This window comes from Oncorhynchus clarkii, chromosome 31, assembly GCF_045791955.1.
Source record: "Oncorhynchus clarkii lewisi isolate Uvic-CL-2024 chromosome 31, UVic_Ocla_1.0, whole genome shotgun sequence".
NCBI lineage: Eukaryota > Metazoa > Chordata > Actinopteri > Salmoniformes > Salmonidae > Oncorhynchus > Oncorhynchus clarkii.
This window is the reverse complement of record NC_092177.1, coordinates 21,120,759-21,136,428: the sequence shown is the minus strand read 5'-3', so window position 1 is coordinate 21,136,428 and position 15,670 is coordinate 21,120,759. Positions and strand designations below refer to the sequence as shown.

The 15,670-nt window shown below is 42.3% G+C and overlaps 1 protein-coding gene across 1 annotated transcript in view; it reads right to left on the bottom strand.

The window, feature by feature from the left end:
• Window positions 1–15,670, bottom strand: part of LOC139390790 (X-linked interleukin-1 receptor accessory protein-like 2) — a 398,878-nt gene that overhangs the window by 75,971 nt on the left and 307,237 nt on the right. The window contains exon 5 of the mRNA XM_071138185.1: window positions 8,831–8,905. Within this exon, the coding sequence (XP_070994286.1) occupies window positions 8,831–8,905 (75 nt within the window). The remainder of the gene's footprint in view (window positions 1–8,830; window positions 8,906–15,670) is intronic.

Below are 15,670 nucleotides of genomic sequence, written 5' to 3'. Positions count from 1 at the left end.
AGAAGCCACTGCTCCAAAACTGCCATAAAAGAACCAGATTACGGTTTGCAACTGCACATGGGGACAAAGATTGTACTTTTTGGAGAAATGTCCTCTGTTTTGATGAAACAAAAATAGAACTGTTTGGCCATTATGACCATCGTTATGTTTGGAGGAAAAAGGGGTATGCTTGCAAGCCGAAGAACACCATCCCAACCGTGAAGCACGGGGGTGGCAGCATCATGTTGTGGGGGTGCGTTGCTGCAGGAGGGACTGGTGCACTTCACAAAATACATGGCATCATGAGGTGGGAAAATGATGTGGATATATTAAAGCAACATCTTAAGACATCAGTCAGGAAGTTAAAGCTTGGTCGCAATTGGGTCTTCCAAATGGACAATGACCCCAAGCATACGTCCAAAGTTGTGGCAAAATGTCTTAAGGACAACAAAGTCAAGGTATTGGAGTGGCCATCACGAAGCCCTGACCTCAAACCTATAGAAAATGTGTGGGCAGAACTGAAAAAGCATGTGCGAGCAAGTAGGCCTACAAATCTGACTCAGTTACACCAGCTCTGTCAGGAAGAATGGGCCAAAAATCACCCAACTTATTGTGGGAAGCTTGTGGAAGGCTATCCGAAATGTTTGACCCACGTTAAACAATTTAAAGGCAATGCTTCCAAATACTAATTGAGTGTACGTAAACTTCTGACCCATGAAAGAAATAAAAGCTGAAATAAATCATTCTCTCTACTGAACATTCTGACATCTCACATTCTTAAAATATAGTGGTGATCCTAACTGACCTAAGACAGTGAATTCTTATTAGGAGTAAATGTCAGGAATTGTGAAAAACTGAGTTTAAATGTATTTGGCTAAGGTGTATGTAAACTTCCGACTTCAACAGTAACAATATGGGCTATTTCTAGCACTTTTCTGGGTTGCTTGATTGTTTTTAATGCTTTACTGGGAAGCTTAGTTCTGTTATTTACATTGGTGCTGATAGTGCAGGGTGAGCTGCATAAAGTGGTCTTCCTACTATTGCACACTGCCTCAGTACTAACTCTGGTTTATAGGCTCATGATTACTGCTTACAATAGCTGTAGGATAAACAGATATGTACGTTGCAATTTTTTAAAAATGTATTTAACTAGGCAAGTCAGTTAATAACAAATTCTTATTTTCAATGACGGCCTAGGAACAGTGGGTTAACTGCCTGTTCAGGGGCAGAACGACAGATTTGTTTGTACCTTGTCAGCTCGGGGATTTGAACTTGCAACCATTTCGGTTACTATTCCAATGCTCTAACCACTAGGCTACCCTGTCACCCCAAATTAGGGGTACATAAATTAAATTTCCTACATTGTGTTTGCCAATGCCTCTAAGATCATGTACATTGATGCAGCATTATGACGACTCATTGTTACAATGGTAAGGATTAACTGAGCTGGTCTTGGATCATTTACCAGTCATTGTTTCAACGTTGCCTTGAAATGCGTGGACAGAGTCCAGAAGCCAAGATGATTTGGATGGACTCCGTCATTCCTGTAGAGTATCTTCTGTTTCCAGAAGGTGTCAAAGTTATCAATAAAAGTGACTCCATTAGAGCTACAGTAGTCTTTTAGCCAGATGTGTAATGCCAGCAGTCTGCTGAATCTTTCACACCCGCAGCCCAACGATGGTACTGGACCTGAAAATATTGGCAGTTTTTTGGAGTCTTTTAATGCTAAAATCTGTTCTTTATAATCTATTTTCAAATGATCCGAACTAGTCCTCCTGATGTTGTTTGACCCCACATGGACTATGACAGTGTCAGGTCCCAGAATCTGTAGTAGAACAGTCAGAAGCAGCCTTGTTAGGTCCTATACTCATGCTCCTTGGTAGCACAGGGTTTTGGCCTTGGGGACCGAGATGTTTCTCACAATGATGAAAGCTGGTGATGTTGAATGGGCCGGTCTCTCAAGCAGCCTCACGGTCTAGTAAGCTCTGAGGATCTGAACTTGAGGTAGAAGCCAACAGAGAGGGTGACAGAGCCCAGGACGAAGACGCAGGTACCTCCGAATCTGATCTTGAATGGGAAGCCACCAAGGACGAAGCGGCAAAGCTGTTTCTGGTCTGTGTAAGTTCCAGGCTCAACAACTCCATGGAGACCCCCGTTGCCAGAGGATGCCTTCTTCAACTTTCACTGCAAGTGACGTACCTCCTTGGCTGGTTGGTTTAGTCGCGATCAGCTTCGTTCTCCAGGGAAGGGGGAGACCGCTTCGGGGATGGAACCCTGCCTAGCACCAGCCAGTCGGCTGTGGAGAGCCGACACAGCTGTGAAACTTCCACCAGACCAGAGTGGCGTCCGGTTACTGGGGTGGAAGTAAAATAAAAAGTAGGTGGGTGTGGGTTCCCCAGTAGGTTATGTAGGTATGCTACTTGCTTGCTAAGAGTATCCATTTCGCTGCTGTAGTCCTCCGCAAGCAGTGAAAGTCTGCGCAGTCCACATTGTCCAGGACTAAAGCAAAGTAAACACAGCTCCTGAAATGCTGGAAACATTCAATAACGGACTCCATTTGAGACAGCCGAGCCAGCTAGGCTAGCTGGGCTTTCGAGTCTCTCCCCCTATATGGAATCTGACAGGATTCCAGGACAGACAGCAGCGCTCACATACATTTTGCCCAACAGAGCCCCAGGTTTCAAAATAAAATAAAAGTATATAAAAACACTGTCAGCTTTAAAACCGAGGTCTTAAGTTTAGGTTTCAGCGTTCGACAGCATTCAACAACAACAAACATACGTCACACTCAGATGACGTGCTTTCATTTTAGCAAACTGCCATGTGGAGTTTATCTTTGGCATGAGGAATGGGACCTCCTTGGTGTTCCATACACCAGCTTCGCAATCTTTAATTATAGAAAGACCAAGACAGCTAAACAATTGAAATATTCCCCCTGCAATTAGAATGATACTGTGATATCCTGTTGGCTATTGTCCATGCCTTGCTGCACAGCAAATTTGAGATCAGAATTTTAACACTCACATATCCCCTGAAATATCGTTAAACTAACACTTTTCAAAGTAACACCCCTGTGTTGGAGTGTTGGATCCGTAACACCATGGGTGTTGCAAATGTCAACTTAAATGAACACTTTATTAAAGCTGATGATGTTACACATTTTTAATGTTAGGGAATAACACATGTGGTGTTACAGTATTTTTGTGGGGGGAGGGGCAACATTGTAGGTTGTAAAGTCGTATTTGCATATTTCCCAGCATGCCTTTCAAGTGAATGTCACAGATATGACTGTGTTTGTTTGTGACAGAGACATGGTTGGTGCATTCAATGACTTCTAGTCCTAAAGCCTTTACCAAGTGAATGTGTTTGAATTCAAAGTAAACCCTTAACTTCTTGATCCTACTTGAGACGCAGATGTCTCAACTAGGCACCTGGAAATGCAAATGCGCTACGCTAAATGCTAAATGTACTCGTTAAAACTCAAACGTTCATCAAAATACACATGCAGGGTATAGAATTAAAGCTACACTCGTTGTGAATCTAGCCAACAAGTCAGATTTTTAAAATGCTTTTCGGCGAAAGCATGAGAAGCTATTATCTGATAGCATGTAACACCCCAAAATGCCTGAATGCGACGTAAACAAAAGATTTACCGTACCCGGCGATACACAAACGCAGAAATAAAATATAAAACATTCATTACCTTTGACGAGCTTCTTTCTTGGCACTCCTATATGCCCCATAAACATCACTATTGGGTCTTTTTTTCGATTAAATCGGTCCATATATACCCAAAATAGCCATCTATGGAAGCTGTGTAATTCAGAAAAAAACATTGTTTTAAAACGCAGCGTCATTTTTTAAAATTAAAAAAGTCGACGATAAACTTTCACAAAACACTTCGAAATACTTTTGTAATCCAACTTTAGGTATTAGTAAACGTTTATAATCTATCAAAATGATTACAGGGCGATGTGTATTCAATAGCTCCTCGTCTTCAAATCAATGGCCGACAATGTGCACTTCAAAACATCCTGGCGGAGACCGGAAGAAATGGAATCCAGTTAGTTGGATTTACCAACAAAAAATAATGACGACAATGGCGACATCGTGTGGAATCTGTAGGAATTGCATGCAGGTCCATAATTAATTGTGTGCCCTTTTAACAATCCATGAAAGTGACGCATGGATATTATTTTTAGCTTTCAGTGAGCAGTTTTTCTTGCGCTTTTCGATGAAACACACGATCTGTTATAGTCACAGCCGTGATTTAACCAGTTTTAGAAACTTCAGAGTGTTTTCTATCCACACCTACTAATCATATGCATATACTATATTCCTGGCATGAGTAGCAGGACGCTGAAAAGTTGCGCGATTTTTTACAGAATGTTCGAAAAAGGAGGGGGTAGGCTTAACTTAATGACCATATATTGTACATTTCATAATGCCTTTAATTATGGCCTATTTATCCTCAATTTTGTGGTCTGGAAATCTTGTCTCATGGTCCACATCAGACCTCCAAGTCACAATATGCAAAGCGATTAGTAATTCCTGTCGGATATCCAACAATTGCAATAGTTTATCACCCACAACCTGCATTCAGAATGACTGATGGAGGTCTTGATAACCAAGCCTACCTAAATCATCTAAACTGGAAGAATCAGCTCAGTAACAGCTTTAATAAATTCATCCCCTTACAGATTGGATTAGTTTATAAAAATTTAAGTTATTTATCTTTGTATAGTAATAATAATAATATATGCATCTGTGCATGCAGAAACATGTATATATTAAAACTATTCTAAAAATCTACCTGGAACAAAGCATTCTGGGAAGAATGACAATGAGGCCCCTCCCACGTCTTTTTCACTCAAAGAGTTAAGTTAACATAAATGAACTAACAACACAGCCGAGTAACAACACCACACACACAGTGTTGATTCCACTGTAATTCAAATAACACTTAATTTATTCAGCGCACGTGGAGTCAATTTCAATCCCACTGGTGTTAACCCCAGTAGAATCACTTTTACCTTTAAACCAAGATTTTAACACTTGCAAATTTGCTGTGTGCCTTGCTATTGTATACAGAAAATCAGCAGACCTTTCTGAAACAGTCACAAAAAAAGTGACAGCTTTAATTGGCAAGTATATTTTGGGAAACAGAACGACATTAAAATGGAATTTTGGAATGAAACATGCATGATGATCACTGTCTTTGTTCTTCCTTGGCTTGATCATCTTTTTCTCATACATCCTCATACATTTGATATACTACTGTGGCCTACACACATTGTTTGAAACAAATTAAAATATACCACATATGGCAACTTCAAAGTTAAACTGGCATTAAAAGTACATTATCAATTGAACAAATCACTCTCGAATCATCAATATGCTGGGCCTCAGATTCAGAAAGCCCACTCAAATCAACAAAGCTATGGCTTTATACGGAGCCTTTTATTGTGAGAGTTGTGTCAAAGGAATTTAGGATTCTAAATATAGGGTTCTGGTTATACTCTAGCTCCAAGCAGAGGAATGAGCCACTGCTAGAGGCTAACATGGGAATAAACACACTGCAAACACACCCAAAACAATGATCTGAAGGCAAAGCTAATTTTACTGCCATAATAGCCTGTGGTTTATCAATGTTAAGTATTACGTCTTGATTCTGTAGTACTCAGATACACACGGGGGATTCTGTTCCTGTCCTCTCTCTCTCTCCCCCTCACTTCAATTCAGATGCAAAACCAGCTCATTAACATATGTATGAGTCTTGCAACCAACTCTGATGACAATTGATAGTGAGAGAGAGATGTTCCTTCTCAGAGCGCCATCGTTCTGCTGTTACTCATTCTGATTCCCAGCTCTCTCTGCACTCAACGGGATGATTCCTGTCACTCTTGGGGTATTTATATCAAGCATAAATACCCAGACACTGCATTACAGAGACATATTTGATGAAACTGAAGTGCCAAGCAGAAGCAGGAGATGCTGGAGCCATGCTCCGTGCTCTGTGGGAGAACTGAAGCCATCACATAACTGGAATGGCCAACGTGAGGATGACACTGTCCGTTTGTCATCGGCCCTGTGATTAGATCAAGGTGAATACGAAGGAATGTGGCGTTCAATCAACACCGCTATTTATGATCTGCCATTTTGGGTTATTGCACACCGGACGTCAAGACAACCTATATGAGGATTTTCCTTGTGATATGACATTAACGCAAAAACAATTTTCCCTTTTGTGATGAATAATGTGCTTTCCTGGAATATCGTGCTAACACTCCCCCCTCTCTCCCTCCCCACCCCTCCACAGTGGATCCATCCAGTCAGAAGCCTGAGTGTAATCTCACAAGTTGTGTCTTAATATGGCCTCTCCTCTCGTCCTCCTCTGCTGAAGGGTCCCTCCACAGCGTGGGGCTGTCCATGGAGAGTAGGCAGATCCACAGACACACAGCATCTCTCTCCTCTCCTCAGTCCTTTATTGTGTCACTCCTCTCAGATGCTCCGGCGGCTAATCAGGCGCCATGGGGATAATAATAGGTCCTTCTCGTGTAAAGGATACGGGGGAGCTGATTTCTATGGAGCTATTAAATCTTCCCTGCACTTAGTGTCTCCTCAGCTAATAAACACTGACAGCTGTGGCCTAATGGTCCAGCCGCCAGAACTCACCACAGTGCCCGCCGCACAACAATTAATTACCAATTTTGTGAGGCTACAGGTTCTTGTCAGGGAGCTCTTTCCTTTTTAAGGGGGCATTGCTGTTTTGCCCATTTGAAGAGAAGCAGTTAAAACCTCATTTTTTATTTGATTAGATGGGGATTGGATGTGATATTGCGCACGTGAAAAAGGACTTAATTCAATCTGTTAGGTCTCTTGAAACATAAATAAGCATGTTTGCTGAGAATGTCACAATTACATTAACAGACTGGGTATAGTCATGGCTGAATGTTGGTGGTAACAAATCTGTACATATAATTTTGTTATTAGCGTGCCCAGCTCAGTGTAAATGACCAGTGCCCCAGAGGGAGACTAGATCCTTGAGACCATTACTTCATCTCCTTCAAGCAGCCCATTCCCTGTTCCCTCTCTCGTCTTCATTCACACAAATTGCTTAACATAAAATAGCCTTTTTTTCATATCAAATAGTTAAACTCAATAAAAAATCCTTGTACCCATTGCAGCATGTGAAAATAATAACAACATAAATCAAGAGAAGTTGACAATATTGTAGGAGCAAGTAGCATCATTATATTCTAAGTTAACAGGGGCTAAATCTCCAGATGCTCAGACACTCAGTAAATCCTGATGCGCACGGATGGAATGTCTGTGACAGAAGGTATGAAATCCATTGTAGGGAGCAGGGGGCTTGCTGGATGATAGAGATTTATGCTGTGTTATACAGACTGCTAACTCTATTAAGTTTAATTGGGTTGGGGCTGCTCGACTCTTCATCCTATCAGAAATATTAATACCAAGCAGAGAAAGGTAACGATTGAGAATGGTAACGCGGTAAGGATATTTATTGTTCCCTACAGAGCCTTCAGACACATGAAAAAGTCACTGTGTTCAATAGGAAGAACTGCAATTTAATGTCCTGGCTGGGTTGTAAAGCAAGGCATAAGGTCCAGTTTGTGTAGTATCCAGAAAGCTGCTTAGGTAACAGGGTTTTTCTGATACTGGGGAAAAATACACATAATTTAAGAAACAACCTAACAGCCTCTAGCAAGACCACTGAACAGTGAACACTGAACACTGGGGGTAATTGGTGTTCCAAGTGCCAATCACCCACTAAAACACAACCTTGACTTAAAGTAGACAATTACCATATCTGTAAAGTTAGGCTAACAAAATCCCAAATTAAACGCAGGAAAATGACATGTGAACACTGCACGGGACAATAGAGTGCTCGTCCAACAGTCATCTTGGAGCCAGCTGATAAGTGTATTATTTAAATACCAAAAGGTGAAGTAGAAGAAGAAGAAGAGGAAGAAGATTCTCCTTGGCTCTTCAGCTGTCTCCTCCCAGTCTCTGTGTTGATGCATGTGAAATAATGGCCTACAATTTACCCTGACTCGACAGCTTAAATATGCCTTCCTCACACTTGTTTTGTTATTGTCAACTGGCACTGAGCTCCAGAGTAAGATTTGAATAGTGTTTGTATATTTCGCAGGCAGGGCTTTTTGCATGGTTAGTGTTGAAAGCACACTGTAGTATGAATATGTGGTGGGAATGTTCTGGTAAAATGTTTAAAATTGAGTGTAATGTAAACAGATTTCAAATAATTGTGTTGTTTTCTCTGATCCCAGTGGATTTGGGCCCTCCTATTAAAATGGCTACAGTACATTGTGTAAGGAGAATGAGCTGAGCGTTTGGAGAATGAGAGGTTGGTGACAGCCGGGCACCTACCCCAGGTTAGAACAAGCACATCATTAAATATGGACAGAGGGTCAGGGGAATCCTGCATGCCAGTGTTGCTGCTGTGTTCTGTTCTCTCTGCCTGCTTTATGTATTACACTTTATATTAGCCCCCAGATTTATGTATAGCAAATTCCCCCTAAGGCATATTTGGCTGATTGCAGCACCCCCTTTTAATGGGGTTGACTGAGGCATCTGAATGCAGTGGTGGTGATCACTCAGCTGCTTTACAGTAGAGGACATTCCAACAAACAGAGCTCCAAAACTATATTGACATAGCCATGGTCCTGTATCCCCAGCCAAAAGGCACTGCAGTAAAATGTGTTTTGAAGAAAGCAGCAAGGAGCCCCTGACTGTTGCAGTCTATAATTACACTTGTCTGCTCTATGGAGAGGAGAGAGTTAGCACTGGCCCCATGGGGAAGACTTACCCGGTTGGACATCTATAACACTGGCCTGTCTCTCAGTGGGGAACAGGACCTTAGGGGGTCTGGTTGTGAGGAGAGCTGCAAAAGAACAAAACACACATTGAGAGGACAGACAGGGGGGAGAAAATAAACATATTGAAGATTACACAGCTTCTCTTAATGGCTAATGTTGACAAGATCAGTAATCCATAAAAATAGAATAGAGCTGTTTCAGTCCCGGCAAAACTCTTCCACAAACATAATTTACAAATATCATTATAGGATATATTGTAATCACTTAGCCTGTGGGAACCCCAGCAATGAGTTTTATCATTCTAAAACAAGATTATGTCATCTTTAATCTTTTAAAGATTTGAGTGCACACACACACACACACACACACACACACACACACACACACACACACACACACACACACACACACACAATTTCAGTCTGAGAACAGTAGAAGATGTGTAAATTAGAACCACTTTAGATCTCAAGAGACTTGTATTAGCAGGACAGTTAGCAGAGTATAGAATACAGCAGTGGGCTGAATAATGATGGGCCACTTTGATAATGTAAAAACTCTGTGGATTAATTACATAAAATCATCTAGAGATATGCTCCAAAAACATGTGAGCGCACTGAATTGATTTGATATCCTGGAGTTTAGTTAAGAGCAGTGAAATGTATCCTGCACTTTAGAACACCCTGACAGATGTACATTATATAAGATACAGTATTTAAAAGCTGGCTGCACCTCATGGTATAGGGTTAGCTGGAGTATCTTTAGTGAAATATTATGACATCAAACTATCATGTCTACAGGTTGAGGGAGCATAACACACTCTTGTATTGGTGTATAGGTGACAGAACTATATAGGTGACAGAACTGTATAGGTGACAGAACTGTATAGGTGACAGAACTGTATAGGTGACAGAACTGCATAGGTGACATAACTATATAGGTGACAGAACTATATAGGTGACAGAACTGCATAGGTGACATAACTATATAGGTGACAGAACTATATAGGTGACAGAACTGTATAGGTGACAGAACTTTATAGGTGACAGAACTATATAGGTGACATAACTATATAGGTGACAGAACTATATAGGTGACAGAACTGTATAGGTGACATAACTATATAGGTGACAGAACTATATAGGTGACAGAACTGTATAGGTGAATTGAACTGTATAGGTGACAGAACTGCATAGGTGACAGAACTGCATAGGTGACAGAACTATATAGGTGACAGAACTGTATAGGTGACAGAACTGTATAGGTGACAGAACTGTATAGGTGACAGAACTATATAGGTGACAGAACTGTATAGGTGACAGAACTGTATAGGTGACAGAACTGTATAGGTGAATTGAACTGTATAGGTGACATAACTGTATAGGTGACAGAACTGTATAGGTGACAGAACTGTATAGGTGAATTGAACTGTATAGGTGAATTGAACTGTATAGGTGAATTGAACTGTATAGGTGACATAACTGTATAGGTGACATAACTATATAGGTGACAGAACTTTATAGGTGACAGAACTGTATAGGTGACAGAACTGTATAGGTGACAGAACTATATAGGTGACATAACTGTATAGGTGACAGAACTGTATAGGTGACAGAACTGTATAGGTGACATAACTTTATAGGTGACAGAACTGTATAGGTGACATAACTATATAGTTGACAGAACTTTATAGGTGACAGAACTGTATAGGTGACAGAACTGTATAGGTGACAGAACTGTATAGGTGACATAACTATATAGGTGACAAAACTTTATAGGTGACAGAACTGTATAGGTGACAGAACTGTGTACAGTGGGGAGAACAAGTATTTGATACACTGCCGATTTTGCAGGTTTTCCAACTTACAAAGCATGTGGAGGTCTGTAAATTTTATCATAGGTACACTTCAACTGTGAGAGACGGAATCTAAAACAAAAATCCAGAAAATCACATTGTATGATTTTTAAGTAATTAATTTGCATTTTATTGCATGACATAAGTATTTGATACATCAGAAATGCAGAACTAAATATTTGGTACAGAAACCTTTGTTTGCAATTACAGAGATCATACGTTTCCTGTAGTTCTTGACCAGGTTTGCACACACTGCAGCAGGGATTTTGGCCCACTCCTCCATACGACCTTCTCCAGATCCTTCAGGTTTCGGGGCTGTCGCTGGGCAATACGGACTTTCAGCTCCCTCCAAAGATTTTCTATTGGGTTCAGGTCTGGAGACTGGCCAGGCCACTCCAGGTCCTTGAGATGCTTCTTACGGAGCCACTCCTTAGTTGCCCTGGCTGTGTGTTTTGGGTCGTTGTCATGATGGAAGACCCAGCCACGACCCATCTTCAATGCTCTTACTGAGGGAAGGAGGTTGTTGGCCAAGATCTCGCGATACATGGCCCCATCCATCCTCCCCTCAAAACGGTGCAGTCATCCTGTCCCCTTTGCAGAAAAGCATCCTCAAACAATGATGTTTCCACCTCCATGCTTCATGGTTGGGATGGTGTTCTTGGGGTTGTACTCATTCTTCTTCTTCCTCCAAACACGGCGAGTGGAGTTTAGACCAAAAATCACAATTTTTGTCTCATCAGACCACATGACCTTCTCCCATTCCTCCTCTGGATCATCCAGATGGTCATTGGCAAACTTCAGACGGGTCTGGACATGCACTGGCTTGAGCTGGGGGACCTTGCGAGCGCTGCAGGATTTTAATCCATGAGGGCGTAGTGTGTTACTAATGGTTTTCTTTGAGACTGTTGTCCCAGCTCTCTTCAGGTCATTGACCAGGTCCTGCCGTGTAGTTCTGGGCTGATCCCTCACCTTCCTCATGATCATTGATGCCCCACGAGGTGAGATCTTGCATGGAGCCCCAGACCTAGGGTGATTGACCGTCATCTTGAACTTCTTCCATTTTCTAATAATTGCGCCAACAGTTGTTGCCTTCTCACCAAGCTGCTTGCCTATTGTCCTGTAGCCCATCCCAGCCTTGTGCAGGTCTACAATTTTATCCCTGATGTCCTTACACAGCTCTCTGGTCTTGGCCATTGTGGAGAGGTTGGAGTCTGTTTGATTGAGTGTATGGACAGGTGTCTTTTATACAGGTAATGAGTTCAAACAGGTGCAATTAATACAGGTAATGAGTGGAGAACAGGAGGGTTTCTTAAAGAAAAACGAACAGGTCTGTGAGAGCCGTAATTCTTACTGGTTGGTAGGGGATCAAATACTTATGTCATGCAATAAAATGCAAAAATCATTCTGTCACCTAAAAATCATCCAATGTGATTTTCTGGATTTTTGGAAAAAAATTACAGACCTCTACATGCTTTGTAAGTAGGAAAACCCGCAAAATCGGCAGTGTATCAAATACTTGTTCTCCCCACTGTAGGTGACAGAACTGTATAGGTGACATAACTGTATAGGTGAATTGAACTGTATAGGTGACAGAACTGTACAGGTGACAGAACTATATAGGTGACAGAACTATATAGGTGACAGAACTGTATAGGTGACAGAACTGTATAGGTGACAGAACTGTATAGGTGACAGAACTGTATAGGCGACAGAACTGTATAGGTGAATTGAACTGTATAGGTGACAGAATTATATAGGTGACAGAACTGTATAGGTGACAGAACTGTATAGGTGAATTGAACTGTATAGGTGACATAACTATATAGGTGACAGAACTGTATTGGTGATAGAAATATATAGGCGATTGAACTGCCTGATAAACTAATTATATTTTAAGTTCTAAAATGCATGTCTTCTCTGTGTTAAAATGCATAATCTCTTTTGCCAGAGCATTAAACCAACATAAAAGAAACAACTTGTTAAAAGGAATCATTTCAGAACGTCGTCCCCACAGTGATCGTGCGTACATACCCCAACCAGAAACCATGGATTACAGGCAACATCATCACTGAGCTAAAAGCTAGAGCTGCCACATTCAAGGAGTGGGACTCTAACCTGGAAGCTTATAAGAAATCCCGCTATGCCCTCCAACAAACCATCAAACATGCAAAGTGTCAATACAGGACTAAGATCGAATCGCACTACACCGGCTTCGACACTCGTCGGATGTGGCAGGGCTTGCAAACTATTACAGACTACAAAGGGAAGCACAGCTGAGAGCTACCCAGTGACATAAGCCTACCAGATAAGCTAAACTACTTCTATGCTCACTTTGAGGCAAATAACACTGAAACACCCACGAGAGCACCGGCTGTTCCGGACAACTGTGTGATCACGCTCTCCACAGCCGATGTGAGTGAGACCTTCACACAGGTCAACATTCACAAGGCCGTAGGGCCAGACGGATTACCAGGACGTGTACTGCGAGCATGCGCTGACCAACTGGCAAATTTCTTCACTGACATTTTCAACCTCTCCCTCTCCGAGTCTGTAATATCAAAACATTTTAAGCAGACCACCATTGTCCCTGTGCCCAAGAACACTAAGGTAACCTGCCTAAATGACTACCGACCGTAGCACTCACATCTGTAGCCATGAAGTGCTTTGAAATCCTCGTCAAGGCTCACATCAATACCATTATCACAGAAACCCTAGACCCACTCCAATTTCCATACCGCCCTAACAGATCCACAGATGATGCAATCTCTATTGCATTCCACACTGCCCTTTCCCACCTGGACAAAAGGAACGCCTATTTGAGAATACTATTCATTGACTACAGCACAGCGTTAAACACCATAGTGCCCTCAAAGCTCATCAATAAGTTAAGCACCCTGGGACTAAACACTCCCCTCTGCAACTGGATCCTAGACTTCCTGATGGGCCGTCCCCAGGTGATAAGGGTAGGTAACAACACACCCGCTACGCTGATCCTCAACACAGGGGCCCCTCAGGGTTACGTACTCAGTCCCCTCTTGTACTCCCTGTTCACACATGACTGCACGGCCAGGCACGACTCCAACACCATCATTAAGTTTGCTGATGACTCAACAGTGGTAGGCCTGATCACCAACAACGACGAGACAGCCTATAGGGAGGAGGTCAGAGACCTGGCCGGGTGGTGCCAGGAAAACAACCTCTCCCTCAACGGACTACAGGAAATGGAGGACCGAGCACGTCCCCATTCTCATGGACGGGGCTGTAGTGGAGCAGGTTGAGAGCTTCAAGTTCTTTGGTGTCCATATCACACTAAACTAACATGGTCCAAGCACACCAAGACAGTCATGAAGAGGGAACGACAAAACCTATTCCCCCTCAAGAGACTGAAAAGATTTGGCATGGGTCTTCACATCCTCAAAAGGTTCTACATCTGCACCATCGAGAGCATCCTGATGGGTTGCATCACTGTCTGGTATAGCAACCGCTCGGCCTCCGACTACAAGGCACTACAGAGGGTAATGCGTACGGCCCATTACATCACCGGGGCCAAGCTTCCTGCCATCCAGGACCTCTATACCAGGCGGTGTCAGAGGAAGGCCCCAAAAATTGTTGAAGACTCCAGCCAGCCTTGTCATAGACTCTTCTCTCTGCTACCACACGGCAAGTAGTACCGGAGCGCCAAGTCTAGGTCCAAGGGGCTTCTAAACAGCTTCTACCCCCAAGCCGTAAGACTCCTGAACATCTAATCAAATGACTATTTGCATTGCACCTCCCCCCTCTTTTACGCTGCTGCTACTCTCTATTATTATCTATGCATAGTCACTTTAATAACTCTGCCTACATGTACGTATTACCTCAATTATCTCGATTAACCGGTGCCCCCGCACATTGACTCTGTACGGGTACCCCTTGTATACAGTCTCGCTATTATTATTTTACTGCTGCTCTTTAACTACTTGTTACTTTTATTTCTTATTCTATTCATATGTTTTAAACTGCATTGTTGGTTAGGGGCTTGTAAGTAAGCATTTCACTGTATTTGGCGCATGTGACTAATAAAATTTGATTTGAAGTCTGAACTTTCAAAGCCAATTTAAACTGTCAGAATATTACCTATGGTTAATGTAATCCTTGTATAATACAAGACAAATGTGCAGCATGAAAAGCTTAAATCGCTGTTGCACTGCATATAAAAATGACTGTATTGAATATAAAGTGCAAAGTCGGTGAAAATATTGACTCCACATTCACTGTATACACAACCACTAATGATATAAAGAGCAATAAGGTTAGCTTGTTCTGCATATCTGGCAGAGTGCAGTTAACTCTATCCATTCACCAGGAGACTCAGAGTAACCTTCAACTCAAGGACAGAGAAAAAGATGGTAAGTTATGAATTTTATTTTATCTTTTTGGCCACCATTTAATTTGGTCTCTCCATTGTATGAGGGATGAAGCTGGGACCCCTCATCCATCTTGGGGAGGACAGCCGCAGCTTTAGCATTCAAATGAAAGCTATCATTCTTGTCAAGTAAGGAGCCAGAGAGAGCACACATGCCTGCAAACCCACAGCCACTTAATATTCTCCATCCGGCAGGACAACCCTCACTGGACGCCGGCCCTTCCCGGCCCCTCTGCAGCCCCTGGGCTCATGTAGGTCACCTCGTCCGGACCCCTATCTGCGGCAGCACCTTGCTCCTGAGAGCTCAGCCCCCTCAGCTCAGCGGCCCAAGAGATAACACTCCTACACACAAATGAAGTATTAACATATTGTATATGGCCATGCTTAGGCCTATTAATAATACTCTTCAAAGGGAATGCATCAAACAGTGTGGCTATGGTATGGGAATGTTCTGCTCATGCAGGCACAGTGAACTTGTTATTTACCACTGCAGTTTGGTACCACATCTGCAAATTCCCATGCAGAATTCTGCTCATGAACTTCAAAGTAAGCAACCCTGGGCTGTCCTGAGGAAAG